The sequence below is a fragment of the Chelmon rostratus genome, chromosome 23 (genome assembly GCF_017976325.1).
Source record: "Chelmon rostratus isolate fCheRos1 chromosome 23, fCheRos1.pri, whole genome shotgun sequence".
In the NCBI taxonomy this organism is placed as follows: domain Eukaryota; kingdom Metazoa; phylum Chordata; class Actinopteri; order Chaetodontiformes; family Chaetodontidae; genus Chelmon; species Chelmon rostratus.
Genome location: NC_055680.1, coordinates 17654146 through 17668455, shown reverse-complemented (window position 1 = coordinate 17668455; position 14310 = coordinate 17654146). Strand labels below are relative to the sequence as shown.

At 43.6% G+C, this 14310-nt stretch overlaps 2 protein-coding genes across 2 annotated transcripts; one reads left to right on the top strand and one right to left on the bottom strand.

The window, feature by feature from the left end:
- Positions 1-532: 532 nt before the first annotated feature.
- On the bottom strand, positions 533-3337 carry anapc10 (anaphase promoting complex subunit 10). Its single transcript, XM_041965684.1, has 6 exons — positions 3215-3337; positions 2578-2699; positions 2400-2490; positions 1925-2045; positions 1736-1789; positions 533-1246 (listed from the first exon to the last, which is right to left on the bottom strand). Exons 2-6 carry the CDS (start codon positions 2690-2692, stop codon positions 1067-1069), a joined length of 561 nt encoding a protein of 186 aa, XP_041821618.1. The 5' UTR covers positions 2693-2699; positions 3215-3337; the 3' UTR covers positions 533-1066.
- Positions 3338-3387: 50 nt separating this feature from the next.
- On the top strand, positions 3388-13370 carry abce1 (ATP-binding cassette, sub-family E (OABP), member 1). The gene is made up of 19 exons (XM_041965675.1): positions 3388-3521; positions 4819-4960; positions 5051-5136; positions 5390-5487; positions 5834-5951; positions 7474-7611; positions 7701-7770; positions 8623-8719; positions 8812-8901; positions 9213-9334; positions 9452-9576; positions 9696-9792; positions 10688-10747; positions 10824-10882; positions 11182-11292; positions 11414-11556; positions 11675-11797; positions 11879-11990; positions 12943-13370. Exons 2-19 carry the CDS (start codon positions 4858-4860, stop codon positions 12988-12990), a joined length of 1800 nt encoding a protein of 599 aa, XP_041821609.1. The 5' UTR covers positions 3388-3521; positions 4819-4857; the 3' UTR covers positions 12991-13370.
- The last annotated feature ends 940 nt before the right edge of the window (positions 13371-14310 follow it).

The window sequence follows — 14310 nt, the reverse complement described above, 5'->3', positions numbered from 1 at the left end:
TTGTTGATTTTTTTATTTGATGTATATATGGTAACCATTCGTTTTGGAGTTGGTGTAAAGACATGACGCAGATATATTATCGTCAGGTACAGACAGGTTAAGGTTCAGAGTTAGACAGGCTGCAGGCTCTTGACAAAAACAGTAAAATGTGTTATCTAACCTCATGAACTACAGGTGGTCAATAAAATCTTTCAGGTAGCCCCGAAGGTCTCTGAACGTCTCTCAAAGACCCAGGACACCTCTTCTCAGAAGACTCCTGGAACCTGATCAACATACCTGAAGGAGTGCAGTGAGTTTGCAGTCTGTCCAGCATATCAACAACCGCACTTTGCAACTGCAGCTGGTGTCACCAGCATGACGTCACCTGAACTGGACTGTTGTTTTGGTCTTCGTTCTTCTCCTCACTTGTGTCTCGTCTTTCATGATTTCTTGTAGCCTTTCCTGCAGCTCAGTAAACCTCTTCTTCCTCTTTTCATTCATTAGCACGTTAGCACAGTCACACTCTTGCAGCCATGTTGCTTTGAAACACATTTAATTGAACGTTCAGTAACAAATCCAGAACAGGAGACGCTCTGTAGGCACAGCAGTTTGGGTTCTGAACTGTTTCTGACTGTGTAAAAACTCTTTGTCTTTGTTTTGGCTTCTTCATGAACTCCGTCTGGCTCCGATCCTGCTAAAACTAACCGAATGCACACCAAGTCATGAAGTGTTAGCGGGTCAGTGTAGGACACATACTGGTCAACTTTTAAAAAACAGAGTTTCAGACATCACAACATATAAACTGATACTGTTTGAGGTTGATGTCTTTAGATGTGGTTATATTCAATATTAGCAGCTTATTTAAAATATAAGTACTGTATTTATTCAAAAAGCCACATAAAACAAAACCTTGATGATAGGCAGTGCGAGACTGATCAATTCTGGAATCGATAAATCTGCATTATTTCAGAATCGAGCAGCTCCAGATATCAGTCCGTGTCATTTTCTCTCTTTTCTGGACGTTTTGTGTGAGTCCCAAACTTTACAGGGCCACGCAGAAGGTCGGGGGGTCACATGTCAGTCCAGATCACCTGATCGTGCGGTACATCATGAAGTCGACCGTGGTGCATCGTGGGAACTTCCCGATGGAGCTCTCCTCCACCGGCGTGTAGACTTTGATCTGCCGCATGTGTGTGTCTCTGCCATTCTGGTGGTTGGCCAGCACCGCGATCTGGATCATGAAGGTGCTGATCGGCTCGTTTGTCCGCTAAAACACAAACACGCACTTTTTAAGTCTCCGGCGACCCTCGTCAATGACTGCCTGCCACAAAACACGATTCAGTTTCGGCACAGTTAAGAAAACGATGCTGTTTTCAGCACATCAGCCTGACAAATACAAACATTCCCATTTTTTTCATTTAACAAAAGAAGCCAAAGTTCTCAATAATTAAATGTTTTTGATTGCAATCAGGAACCGTCTGATTAAAAAATATGTAAATGAGATTACTAATGTGACCAAGTACTTCTTGACAGCTCATTACTCTGAGCTACAGACACATTCTGGTCAGTACCAAAAAAGTGTTGAGGCTCAAGACACAGCCGAGATGAAAAACCACGAGAATCATGTCACCAAACGCAAGATCTCACAACAAAAGCAGTTTAGAATGATTCACAACAACATGAATCTGTGGAGTTTCTGACCACTTTCAGCTCAAATGACTATTTTTAAAGTGAAATAAAGTCATGAGTTTCTTACCTGATTCATCAGAGAGATGTGAATCCAACCACTGGGCTCCACCATCTCTAACTGCTGCAGAGAGGAAGAGGAGGAGGAGCATGGTGAGAAGAGAGTAGACCCTTTGAGTGGTGATGAAACTCGGTCATTAAGACTCGGCGGCTGTGAAAGTCTGAGCTTTAAGATGACAATATCATGAAGAGTCGTTACCCTGATCTCCTGCAAGTTGTGGAAGTTGTTGCCCACTCTGACTGAGATCTTACTGGGTGTGTAGCTCTCATCTGATTTATAATCAGCATAAATGCACAGCATCTTCACTGTCGTTCTCCTCCTGAGCAAAACAATTAAAAACATCAGGGACAATAAACACAGACAGCCAGCTGCAGGTGATTAACAAGCCGAAATACACAGGTATCCTCAGCAGAAACAACAAACAGAAACCTGCATCCAAAAGAATGATATAAGCAGTAGCATCGAACACATGCACACCATCTTCCATTCAAAGCAACATGGTTCAAACTTTCAGACATAGCGCCATGAAAAGAGAAGGTCTGATGAGCTGTAAAACACACAGTATTCCTGGAAAGACACCTGTTTGACAAAAAATCCCAACATCCCAGATTTCCCAAGACAATATAGTAAATTTCCAGAATATTCCAGGCATCCCAGTGTTGAAGCATGTTACCTGAACTGTATGTTGACTAAGTGAGGTTGGGAACCATCAGACTGCCAGTAAGTCTCCAGGTTGTCATCCCTCAGCTGATCCACTCCGAAACCTGGACAAGGGCGGAGGAATGAAATGACATCTTCATTTATCACTCTGTATACACACAGCAGTCTGCATATGATGGTTTGGGGCTGACCTGGTTTACAGGAGGAGAGGGACCACACTGCCTGGGAGCCGATCTCCCGGACTGTCCCAGTCCGCTCCAACTGCTTCGGGTCGGCGCCGGGTGGTGTCTTGCTCGGGGTGGCCATCCTTTAACTACAGAAAAAGACAAAAAAAATTATTCATCAAACACTAGCTGGGCTAGTGTAATGTAACACCAAACTCCCTTTAACTTTCTATCATTCTGACGTTTGCTTTGATATTTAAAGATGAAACTTCAGGATAGAATACAGCTTGAAAGCTTATGAGAATTAATAGATCGTTAGAGGAAATTCGTCATGTAAGTGGCACAACTAGTAAGATATTCTTTCGCTAACAGTTACATTTAGTGCCAAATTTCTGGTTTATATCACCGTGGCTTTACTGTATTTTTAAGGAGGAAAACACAGGGAACATAAAATATATTGATCATTTAAACTCAACTTAAGAGTGGACCATAATATTTCAATAATATGGTGTCAATGATTTTATACAAGCAAACATTAAAGAAACGTTTTAATGGAGTTTGGTGTGGAGCCCCAGCTAGCTATTAGCAGCTAATACATTTCCACTGTCTCAAATCTCAAATCCTGTAAAACTTAGTTGACGATAAAAATAAAAGTAGAACTCACAAGCACGGTTACTAAAAGTGTGTTGTCTCAGTGCATCGGATGAGGCTGTTTGACACAAATAAAGTTTAAATCCGCTTTGTTTTGCTACTGCCACTTCGAATCTCCCACTTTTGTGAGCCTATGTCGCTTTTTACTGACGTCACCAACACCGTCGCATGCTGTGTGCGTCTCTCCCGCCATCTTTCCAGCCGGCGTCCAGGAGAGGAACACGTTGCTGGAAAAAATAAGTTTCACCCACAATTATTTGTTTCTAAACGTTGTTTTTCGTCTATTTTCTTCCAAGCCGGGGAACGAGAGCCGAAGGGGGGTGAGTTTTTAACTTACCACACCGTATTTTGTCCCTTTTTATGGTTGTATTGTCATAAAAACTAGCGCCGTTCCCCCACTGAGCAGCTGTCAAAGTGTGGGGCCTCCACTGCTAATGTCGTATAATGTGAAGCTAACCGTTAGCTCACTGTTAGTAGCCTCTAATGCTTGTATTTAACGACAAAGTGTATTTTGCAGTGTAGCCATTCATACATTGACTAACCAATAGGAATACACAAATTCACCTGGTTGATAGTTTGACTTTGTAGTTTTTAACACAATTGCCGTTGCTGGCATAGTGGCCCAAAAAAGATTACGTTTTCTCTTGTACCGGATGCTATTCCAAATTCGGTTGAATAATTTACTATTAAAAGTCAATAAAGCACAATAACAAAAACGTAAACATACGAGGTCACAATTCGGGATGTTTTGTCAATCTTTACGATTGGTTGAGGAGTTCGGCATATCGGTGACTCACATATCAGAAGATTATTTGAGGACAAATATAACTTTGGTGCTGCTCGCCACCGCCCGTCACGTTGCGTTTCGTCGTTTGGATGCAGTTTAAACAAGCGTGTATACAATCTTCATTTTTATCCATGTGTTTTAATTTAAGTGTTAAATGTATGCCGCTTTGAAAAGCCTGATACCACTGGATAGTTAAAGGCCTTAAATCACGTAGCACCAGTCATGTACGCTCCGTGGTGAAACCCCAATAAAATGCCAGACTTTTAAATGGAGTCTGGTGCTTCTCACTCCACCTACAACAGACTGCTAAGTGCTAACCGGACTGGTTTGCAGCAGCTTCATTTGCGTCAGTTCGTCCACCTTAGGCCCGAAATGTAAATCCAATACTCCAAAATACACATTAAAGCCAGAAAGCATTAAGTTTGGTTCCAGTCAGGAACGGACAGAGGCTGGTTTAGGGCTGTGGTAGTAGATCTATGGCGTCCTATTGTTCAAAGCAATGGCTGTGCGTTTTTGTTCAGAATTGAATGTGTTGCTTCAGCAGAGTGAACAGAGTGCTTGTGGACACAGGTTCGAGCCTGGCCACTGTACCCTACATTTAGATATTGTCTGTTGGCTTTGGTACCAGGATGTCACCATTAGCTGTGCATGCTTGTGGCCAGGCAAGTGAATTTAATGACCGTGTGTGTGTGTGTGTGTTGAAAATGTGTCAAGCTTCATTCTTAAATCTTTGAGCTTCTTTACACCTCCATATTTCTGCTTCTCCTCGTCATCTTTTCTCAGGATTAACCATCCAAATAACGCCTGTTCTTCATTCGGTTCTTGTTCAGCTCCGCAGGTGCTAGCGTCCGTCATTCCGGCCCTCCATCATGGCGGATAAAAACACCAGGATCGCCATCGTCAACCATGACAAATGTAAACCTAAGAAATGCCGTCAGGAGTGCAAGAAGAGCTGCCCGGTGGTCCGTATGGGTGAGTGGTCCTTAAGTATTCAGTAGACTCAGCTTCAGCAAAACCACAAACATTTGACGCCTAAATTTGCCTTCAAATGTGTGTTTGCAGGTAAGCTGTGTATCGAGGTCACTCCACAGAGTAAGATTGCCTGGATCTCAGAGTCTCTGTGTATAGGCTGCGGTATCTGCATCAAGGTAACTGACCTGAAGTCAGATTTCTGACTGCGTTGTTAAAATATAAATTGTCTGTACTTATTTCACTTCCATAGGAGGGTTTAAGTTCAGTGGTCACTAATCCTCCAATATTATCTCTCAGGAGATGAGTTGAAAGCGCTAGTAACTGTGTTCACCAAAATCTGCCATTATAATCTCACTGATAACTTTTAACACGATCATTGCAGCCATTATTTTAGTTTAAGGTTGTGCTGATACGGTTTTGTCACTACAGAAATGTCCGTTTGGAGCGTTGTCAATCGTCAACCTGCCCAGCAACCTGGAGAAGGAAACCACACACAGATACTGCGCCAATTCCTTCAAACTGCACCGGTACGCTGCTTAAACTCATCCGCACAGTTTTCATGAGGCACTCGAACAGAAAGGCTTATTCTTCGTATTTTTTTCCTGTCCAGTGTGACCCTGTGACTCCTTTTCAGAGTCTTATTGTGATTATATCATACAAATAATCTACAATGACACCTTTTGTTGGTGTTATTTCTGCTTTAATAGAAGAAGGGACCCGGAAAATCTGACCTCTTCCCCCGTGCTGCACCTTGTGTAACCTCATTTGTTTGAAGCGCGCTGAGCATCGTGCGTTGGCGTGTTTTTAGGCTGCCGACTAACTCAGAGAAAGTGTTGCGATCGAGGTGTAACATAAATTTGTGTGTGTGTGCAGGCTGCCTATCCCCAGGCCCGGTGAGGTGCTGGGGCTGGTGGGGACCAACGGTATCGGCAAGTCCACGGCTCTGAAGATCCTGGCTGGAAAACAGAAACCCAACCTGGGCAAGTACGATGTGAGTGTCCCCCCCCCGTGAAGACGAGAGCGAGGCAGCCATGTTTCTGTAAAGCTGATATGATTGTGGTTCAAAGCGGTGCTGTGCAGATGAGATAAAATGTGGGTGTAGCTGCTCATCAACTGGAACTGGCCTTTAATTCTCTTCATTCTATGAAGAAGCAGCGAATAAACTCCTGCTCACCGAGTGGTTTGTCATAAATGTTGCCTCAGTTAGTCTGAAGCCACAGAAATATTTTAACAAAACTGCTCGTTATTTGCTTAAGCAAAATGAGTCAGGGTCTCATTTATCACTAGCTGCCCATTGCCCCTAGAAATGCGCAAATCCTAAATATCGCAATAAAAAACGGTAATGGAAACACCTAAATCTCGAAAAATCCTCTCAAATATTGCAAAAACATTTTTACGCTCTCATGAGGTGTTTTTTTTTTTTCAGACGTGTTGATATTTAGGTGTATCACAAAAGTGTAATGGAAACACTTTTTTTCGAATTTACACGTCTCCGAGGTCAGCGGACTCCCCGTTTCGGGCCGGCCGCATGCAGTCAGATATAACGTCTTGTCAGTTTTGTAGTGTTTGTATGTTTTCTGGATCTCAATAAGTAGCAGACAAAAACACTGCAGCTGTTCCAGCTGTCACGCTGGCTGATCTGTTAAAGACAATCTGACAGCTGTGATTTCGTCCTGTGCGCACTGTGTTAAATCTAATCATTCCGTTTTCATGAATCGTGAGATGAACTTGTGATGAGTGTGTGCACCTCAGCTATGTGGGAGACACGTGTGCACGCCATTAACTTATACTTATACTAATATTTACACATAATTGCTGATAGAAAATATGTTTAAAGGACACTTCAGTAATTCACAGTCCTGTATTCTGCTGCTGCTCCGCCGGCGCTGTCAGAGCGAGCCTCGCGTAATAACAAAGTGATCAATAATAGGCCATTAAAATCACTGATCACTCTAAGTCAACAGATAATTTCTTTATTTCACCTTCAGCATGTGCTTTTTAATTATAAGGCTTTGTGTTTTACCGACGCACAGCACGCACACACATCTCGCGGGACGTCCGAGAACTTACGAGAATTTCGACTGGTTCGCAAAACACCGTTCAATGGAAACACCTGCAAGTCGCATCCGAACTTTGCCGAAATTTCAGAAATATCGCTTTTATTTTGCGAACAACTGTAATGGAAACGCAGCTAGTGTGTTCCAGGGTCTTTGCTGTCATACAGAGTAGTCACATGACACTGTTTCTGTAAAGCTCATTACTGCTGTACAGCAGGGCTGGACGGTACGATGGGGCATTTCCACCATCGTTCACGGAGTGTGAACTGCTACAGCGAGTCAGGGTGTAGCTGCTACGTTCTGTTTGTTTTGAGCTGTGACTCTCCGATGCAGTGCAGTCAGGAGGAACTGTTGAACATCGATAAATCAGCTGGTCAGTTTGTTTTTCACATTGACTGTGATGTTGTTTGTGCGTGTGTGTTGATTATATGTGACTGTGTGTGTTTTCTGTTCCAGAATCCTCCAGACTGGCAGGAGATCTTGACCTACTTCAGAGGTTCTGAGCTGCAGAACTACTTCACCAAAATCCTGGAGGATGACCTGCGGGCCATCGTCAAACCGCAGTACGTCGACCAGATCCCAAAGACCGTCAAGGTACGAGTTCGAGCTCGACGCGTCGAGGTTGCTTACGGCGCCGGAGACGAAATTTAGGACTGCATTTAATTCTCCATGTCTGCCTCCAGGGATCAGTAGGCGCCATCCTGAGCAGGAAAGACGACACAGAGACGCAGGACCTCGTCTGTCAACAGCTCGGTACACACACACACACACACACACACACACACACACACCCTGTATATTCATGTGTGGAGGTGTACATTTATACAGCTATAATCAGCACGCTCATAGAGGTGAAAGGCAGCACGTCGGCCTCTAAATCAGAAAAAACAGAGATGAAAAGTGAATTAGTTCACTGACAATCAGTGACTTGTCAAGTAGATTTTCAGAAACGAGTTTGTTTTGCTCAATGAATAAAGGACGAGAAAAAGAAGAAATAAATCCTGCAATTGTACAAAATACTGACTGAAAGAGCAGCAAAACATGTGCATGTGTGAAAATAATAAGCTGAGATTTAACGTACATTAATGAAACGTATGGAGTGGATGCACAGAAGTGTCTTCTGTTAAATGAATTCCTCGTGTCGGGAAGAGACATAAAGATCAGCGTGACGTCCCCTCTCGAAGTAAAAACACTGAAATAGAATAGTAAGACTAAAAATTCATCTTCCGGATGAAGAGTGACTTACGCTCATCGTACGCTGAAGGCTGCTCAAACAGGAAGTGAAGCTTATGTCTGTCTTCAGCTTCTCAAACGTGATCATTTGCTTCGTTTCTCTGTTTCATAAAGTCCAAACAGTCCAAAACTCGATGTGAAGCGTCACCCGGGAGCGTTTTATTGAATAAGCCATCGTCAAATCAGGAAACATAATTGTCGTTGTAGCCTCCTTAGTTTGAATATTAAAGTAATGGAACAGGTTGAGTAACTGCACTTCATTCATGAGGAAACAAGTGAAATGTTGAGACAGAACTCTGCTCTTTGCTTTATATCTAAAATATGCGTGTCTATATTGTGATTGGTTGTTTTTTTTTTGTTGTTGCCGGGCAGATCTGAGTCACCTGCGGGAGAGGAACGTGGAGGATCTGTCCGGAGGAGAGCTGCAGAGGTTCGCCTGCGCCGTCGTCTGCATCCAGAGGGCCGACATGTGAGGAAACGAGCCGCCGTCGAGCGCACGTCAGTATTTGAACTGTGAACTTGAACGACTGACAGCTGCGTCCTCTGTTTCCTCTGCTGCAGTTTTATGTTCGACGAACCGTCCAGTTATCTGGATGTGAAACAGAGGCTGAAGGCTGCCATCACCATCCGCTCACTCATCACTCCAGACAGGTAAGACTGTTCATTTAAAGGGATAATCCGTCGTTTATTCCTCCAGATGTGATGTATGTGATCGGGACGTTAGTGGGATAATAAAATAAATATGTCAACCAGAAAGACGTAACCATAAGTCAGATTTCCACCTGATACCAACTGATCAAGTTGGAAAAGTGATCAGCAAACTTAATGATCAGTTTACTGTAGCATGTTGAATAAAAACGTGGTTTTGATGAGACCACGCAGGCTTCCTGGACCTTTATTGATCCCACGTGAGCCTGAAAGAGGTTGATTCAGCTGCTACTGATGCTCGATCGTGTCTTCAGGTACATTATTGTGGTGGAGCACGACCTGAGTGTGTTGGACTACCTGTCTGACTTCATCTGCTGTCTGTACGGAGTCCCCAGCGCATACGGCGTGGTCACCATGCCCTTCAGCGTCCGAGAGGGTAAAACCTCAAAAACACACTGAAAACACAGCTGACCTGTTAACACTGAGCTGAATGTGCTTGAAGTTTATTTGTTATTATTTATTTTCAGTTGGTTTTTCTTATTCTTGACCTCAGGTATCAACATCTTCCTGGACGGTTACGTCCCCACGGAAAATCTCAGGTTTCGGGAGACCTCATTGGTCTTCAAAGTGGCTGAGACGGCCAATGAGGAGGAGGTGAAGAGACTCAGGCACTACCAGGTCTGTTCGTTCAGCAAACACTTCCTCATTCCCACATTCCCCCCCTTCTTTCCTCCGTTCCCGTCGTTTCATCACCTTCTTCACCCCGTGCTGATGAGCTGATGTGTGTCGTTCTTCAGTATCCAGAAATGAAGAAGACGATGGGCGAGTTCACGCTGGAGATCAAAGCGGGAGAGTTCACGGACTCTGAGATCATGGTGATGCTGGGAGAGAACGGTAAGCTGTAGTTAGCACCGAGCTAAAGCTAATGCTACGATCTGCAGGAAATCCTCACTCGTCAAGGTCATCATGTTCAGCTTGTGTCTGAACTCAGTCAGAGAGGAAGAGGATTTATTGGATTTATATTTTGGGGTTCAGTCTGAATATTTATCTTGTCGTAGCACAGTAGAAAAGTCCTGATTTAAGCCAAGAGTTCGTCATTTTGCCACATACGGCTGCTCGTGTTAAACAGCATCAAACATTTGTTAAAGTACAGATCTTAATATTTCCTATAATAAGACATAAGTCCCGTTTCAGCCGAGTTACCTCTTGTCTCTCTTCTCCCCTATTTGTTATCTCTTGACCTCTGCTAGCTTGTTTCCAGCTGGGTCACATTAGATGCATTGGCCAATCACACACACGCAGGAGCTCATTCCAGCTCGCGGAAGCTCCTTTTCTGCCGTTTATCTCACGATCGTGGCAGTGAAATATAAAACCGCTGCTGCTGTTCCAGGGTTATGAAATCCTGTCTGAGTTTTAAACCAGTGTGCAGTGTTTTAGTGTCCGATCAGCCTGTCAACACACTTCCTGGACCATGTTTCATTGTCTCACTGGTGCCTTAAACGGCAGGACGGCAGCGACGCAGCGCTGTCATGAAGAAAGATCAAAGAGTGGTTACAAACATGCTAACATGCTGATGTTTAGCAGGTATGACGATGTTCGCCATCTTAGTTTAGCGTGTTAGCATGGGATCCATGAATGTCTGTGCAAGATTTAATGTCAGTCCGTCCAACAGCTGTTGAGACATTTGGACAATTCAGTGACGTCCAGACCAGAATATGAAGAATCTGCAGGAGGGTCGATTTCTTCTTCTCTGCGTTTAATGTTTGTATTTCTGTCTGTGTGTCTGCAGGCACAGGAAAGACCACCTTTATCAGGATGTTGGCTGGAGGACTCAAATCTGACGGGGGAGGTGAGAGTCTCTCTCACACACACGCACACACACACACCATGTATAAACACACACTCACCTGCTCGCTCTCTTTCAGGTGAGGTTCCCATCCTGAACGTCAGCTACAAGCCTCAGACCATCAGCCCGAAGTTCAAGGTCTGTTCAACGAGTTTCTTCATCCACAGTCGGTGCTGATGTTAAAGGATCGTTCTGCTGTTTGCTTTGACACGTAGAGCAGGAAGACCCGTCAGTGGAAGGATGCAAATGTTCATTATTTGTTAATCAGTTCATATGTGGTCTGTATAATCTCAGCAAATAGTGAAAAACGCCTCAATGATGCCTTCAAATCCTTCCGTGAGCAGGAAGTGGGGGTCGAATGTGAGGATGTTTGCTGCTTTTGAAGCGACGGTCAAGTGAAACGTTTGCAGGTGTGACGAGTCTGTTTGTGTCTGCAGGGCAGCGTCAGAGCGCTGCTGCACGAGAAGATCAGAGACGCCTACACTCACCCGCAGTTCATCACCGACGTCATGAAGCCGATGCAGATCGAGAGCATCATAGACCAGGATGTAAGACACGCACACACAGTCGCTCTCATAGTGCAACACGTAAATAACACTGAAATATCTTGGAGAATATTCAGACTCACCTTGAAGCCTCCTCCTCCTCCTCCTCCTCCTCCGCCCTCAGGTGCAGAACCTGTCTGGAGGTGAGCTGCAGAGAGTCGCTCTGACTCTGTGTTTGGGGAAACCAGCTGATGTTTATCTGATCGACGAGCCTTCGGCCTACCTGGACTCTGAGCAGAGATTGATGGCCGCCAGAGTCATCAAGAGGTACCAACACCTTTTCTTCTTCTGTTGTCCCGACTTCTTTTCTTCACTTCCTCCCCTCATCCGTCTTCTCTACTTCCTCCACCCTGCTGCTAACCGACGCCGCCGTTTTCGTGCGCAGGTACATCCTCCACGCGAAGAAGACGGCGTTTGTGGTGGAGCACGACTTCATCATGGCGACCTACCTGGCCGACAGAGTCATCGTGTTCGACGGTATTCCCTCCAAGAAGACCTCGGCTAACACGTAAGACCCAGAAAGCCGCGTTAAAATCGCCGCCGCCGTCAGCCGAACGCTCGCTGCGATGCTGACCGAGTGTCCTCTCAGTCCGCAGAGTCTGTTAGCCGGGATGAACCGGTTCCTGTCGCTGCTGGAGATCACGTTCAGAAGAGACCCGAACAACTTCCGACCGCGGATCAACAAGCTCAACTCCATCAAGGTACAAGCGCACATCTGTTGGTCAGACTAAACGTTTGAATACTTCAGCAAACGAGTAACTGATTAATTAAGAAAAGAATAGTTTCAGCCCCACATGGCGGTGACGTCAGTTAATTAGAGCAAATAAAGATTATTTTCATCATCAGTTAATCAATAAGTCCAAATATTAGAAGTGATTAAATGAAAGCATGAATGAACCCGCCATTTTGATATTAATATATTTAATTTACTATCAGCAGCAAAAAACAACAAATATTCACCTTTGAGACGCAGGAAACTGAGGTTTTTAGTTTTGTTTCAACAGTTACTTCAATTATTGAATATCAAGTTTTCCTCAATCATCTTTTATTAATCTAATAATTGTTCCAACTCTTGGATCAAACATTAATTGCAGGATTAAAGGATCGTGCTGGTGATTTTTGCATATTTTTTGTCCATTAAACTACAGTTAACACATTTTAATGTATTTTTAAGCAGCTTAGAAACACAATTAAGGCTGCTTTTCTTTAGAGTCTCCTAATTAGATTTCCACACTTTCAGTTAATGAATGGAGATCAATGGCTGCCTGGACCAACAGGATAAAACCGGTGTCCAACAACGTGTTCAAACATGTTTGGTGGCCGTGAGTCACAGTTAACCTGCAAACACAGAGATGAGCCATCACTGACCTCTGCTGGTGACTTGTAGGAATTACAACTAGTAAAGCTGATCTGCAGATATAAAGTGAGCAAAAAACATTAATCTGTACTGTGAACATGAGTGTTTTTCCAGCAGTGATGATATAAATACAGTGTTTTTACCTGTTGAACTACAGAGGAGAGCTGCAGTGTTTATATCCCAGGACAGATGCTGCCTGAAGGCTTCTGTACACTAAAACAGGACTGATTGTTAAGGTTGTCTTACCGATAAAGTTGTGTTTAAAGAGACACTGAACTATGCCCTGTTTCTCACAGGACACAGAGCAGAAGAAGAGTGGAAACTATTTCTTCCTGGACGACTAAGACGACTTTCTGCGTGACCACCTGTGACTTCCTGCGACGCTCTGGGGGGGTGGGGGTCTCCGTTCAACACCTGGGAGCGTTCACGGTCAGAGCGCAGCCTCGACATTTACCACAAGTACATCCAGGCTGCGTTCAGCAAACAGCAGACATGTTAAAATCATAAGAAAGCAAATGAAAACCCATCAGCCTTTGTGTCCCGGGCTGCATTCTGTAGCAGCAATGTTGTGAAACGTTAAAAATAAAAAGTGCATTGCATTCTGTGTCAGTCAGCCTGAACATACTGGGCCGAATTCACGAGCCAGCGACATTGTGGAACATTTAGCAGCGTATTTTAACACTCATGCATTTACAACAAATGACAATAAACTGAAGCTACCTGATCCAAGAACAGTCTCTCTCTTCATTTACTCGGTCTCTGATGGTGGGGGCAGCTTCTGCAGCAGCTGTCAAATACTGTGTGAACACACTGACGGCAGGTAGACCAGAACCTCTTCCTGTAGCAGCTGCTAAAGGTGGAGCTAATCTTAACATGGATTTAGTGCTGCGTAGTTTCATCTCTAATGATACATCGTAATTCATCTGTTTTATACTAATAATCTGAATCTGTAAAGAAACAAAGCTACAACTGCTAAATGTACTTAAGCAAAAAAATAAATTAAAATAGTTGCCAATTAATTGACTAACTTCTCATTTCAGCTCCACTTTTAGAAATCTTTGAGAAGTTTGTTTTCCATTTGTAAAGCAACTAAAGCTGTAAAAGAAACACACTAGCTAGTTTAGTGTGTTAGCGTGCTAACATTTGCCAATTAGCACTAAACGCAGTTCAGCTGAGTCTGACGGGAACGTCTTTGGTCTCGATCACAAAGTGTTGGACGGATGGAAATGCTGACCTGATGGTGGCGCTAGAGGAAGCATCAGAAGATCAAAGTTGCGATAAGCTTTTTGCTGAGATACTTCAGTCTGAAGGTGTTTCCAGAATCCTCAGAGTCCAAAAACCATCTGGATTAAAATATTTTGACAGATTTTTCACCTGTTTCTACGTTCTGACTTCACTCGTCCAAACGAAGACGGTGAATTAAATCATGCCAATTTTTTTTTTTTTAAATCAGCAGTGGAAACTAAGTTCTACACTCAAGTACAATTTTGAAGTACTCATACTTTTATTCCATTACAGTTACTTGATAACTTTTGCTGTTTACTTTGCAGACTGAGATCAATAATACAAAACAAAGCAACCAATAGCGTTTGATGAATTAAAGATCAAGTTGCTTAAACATTTAAATGATTAACATAAATAATTCAATAACTTGAATGCCGTAA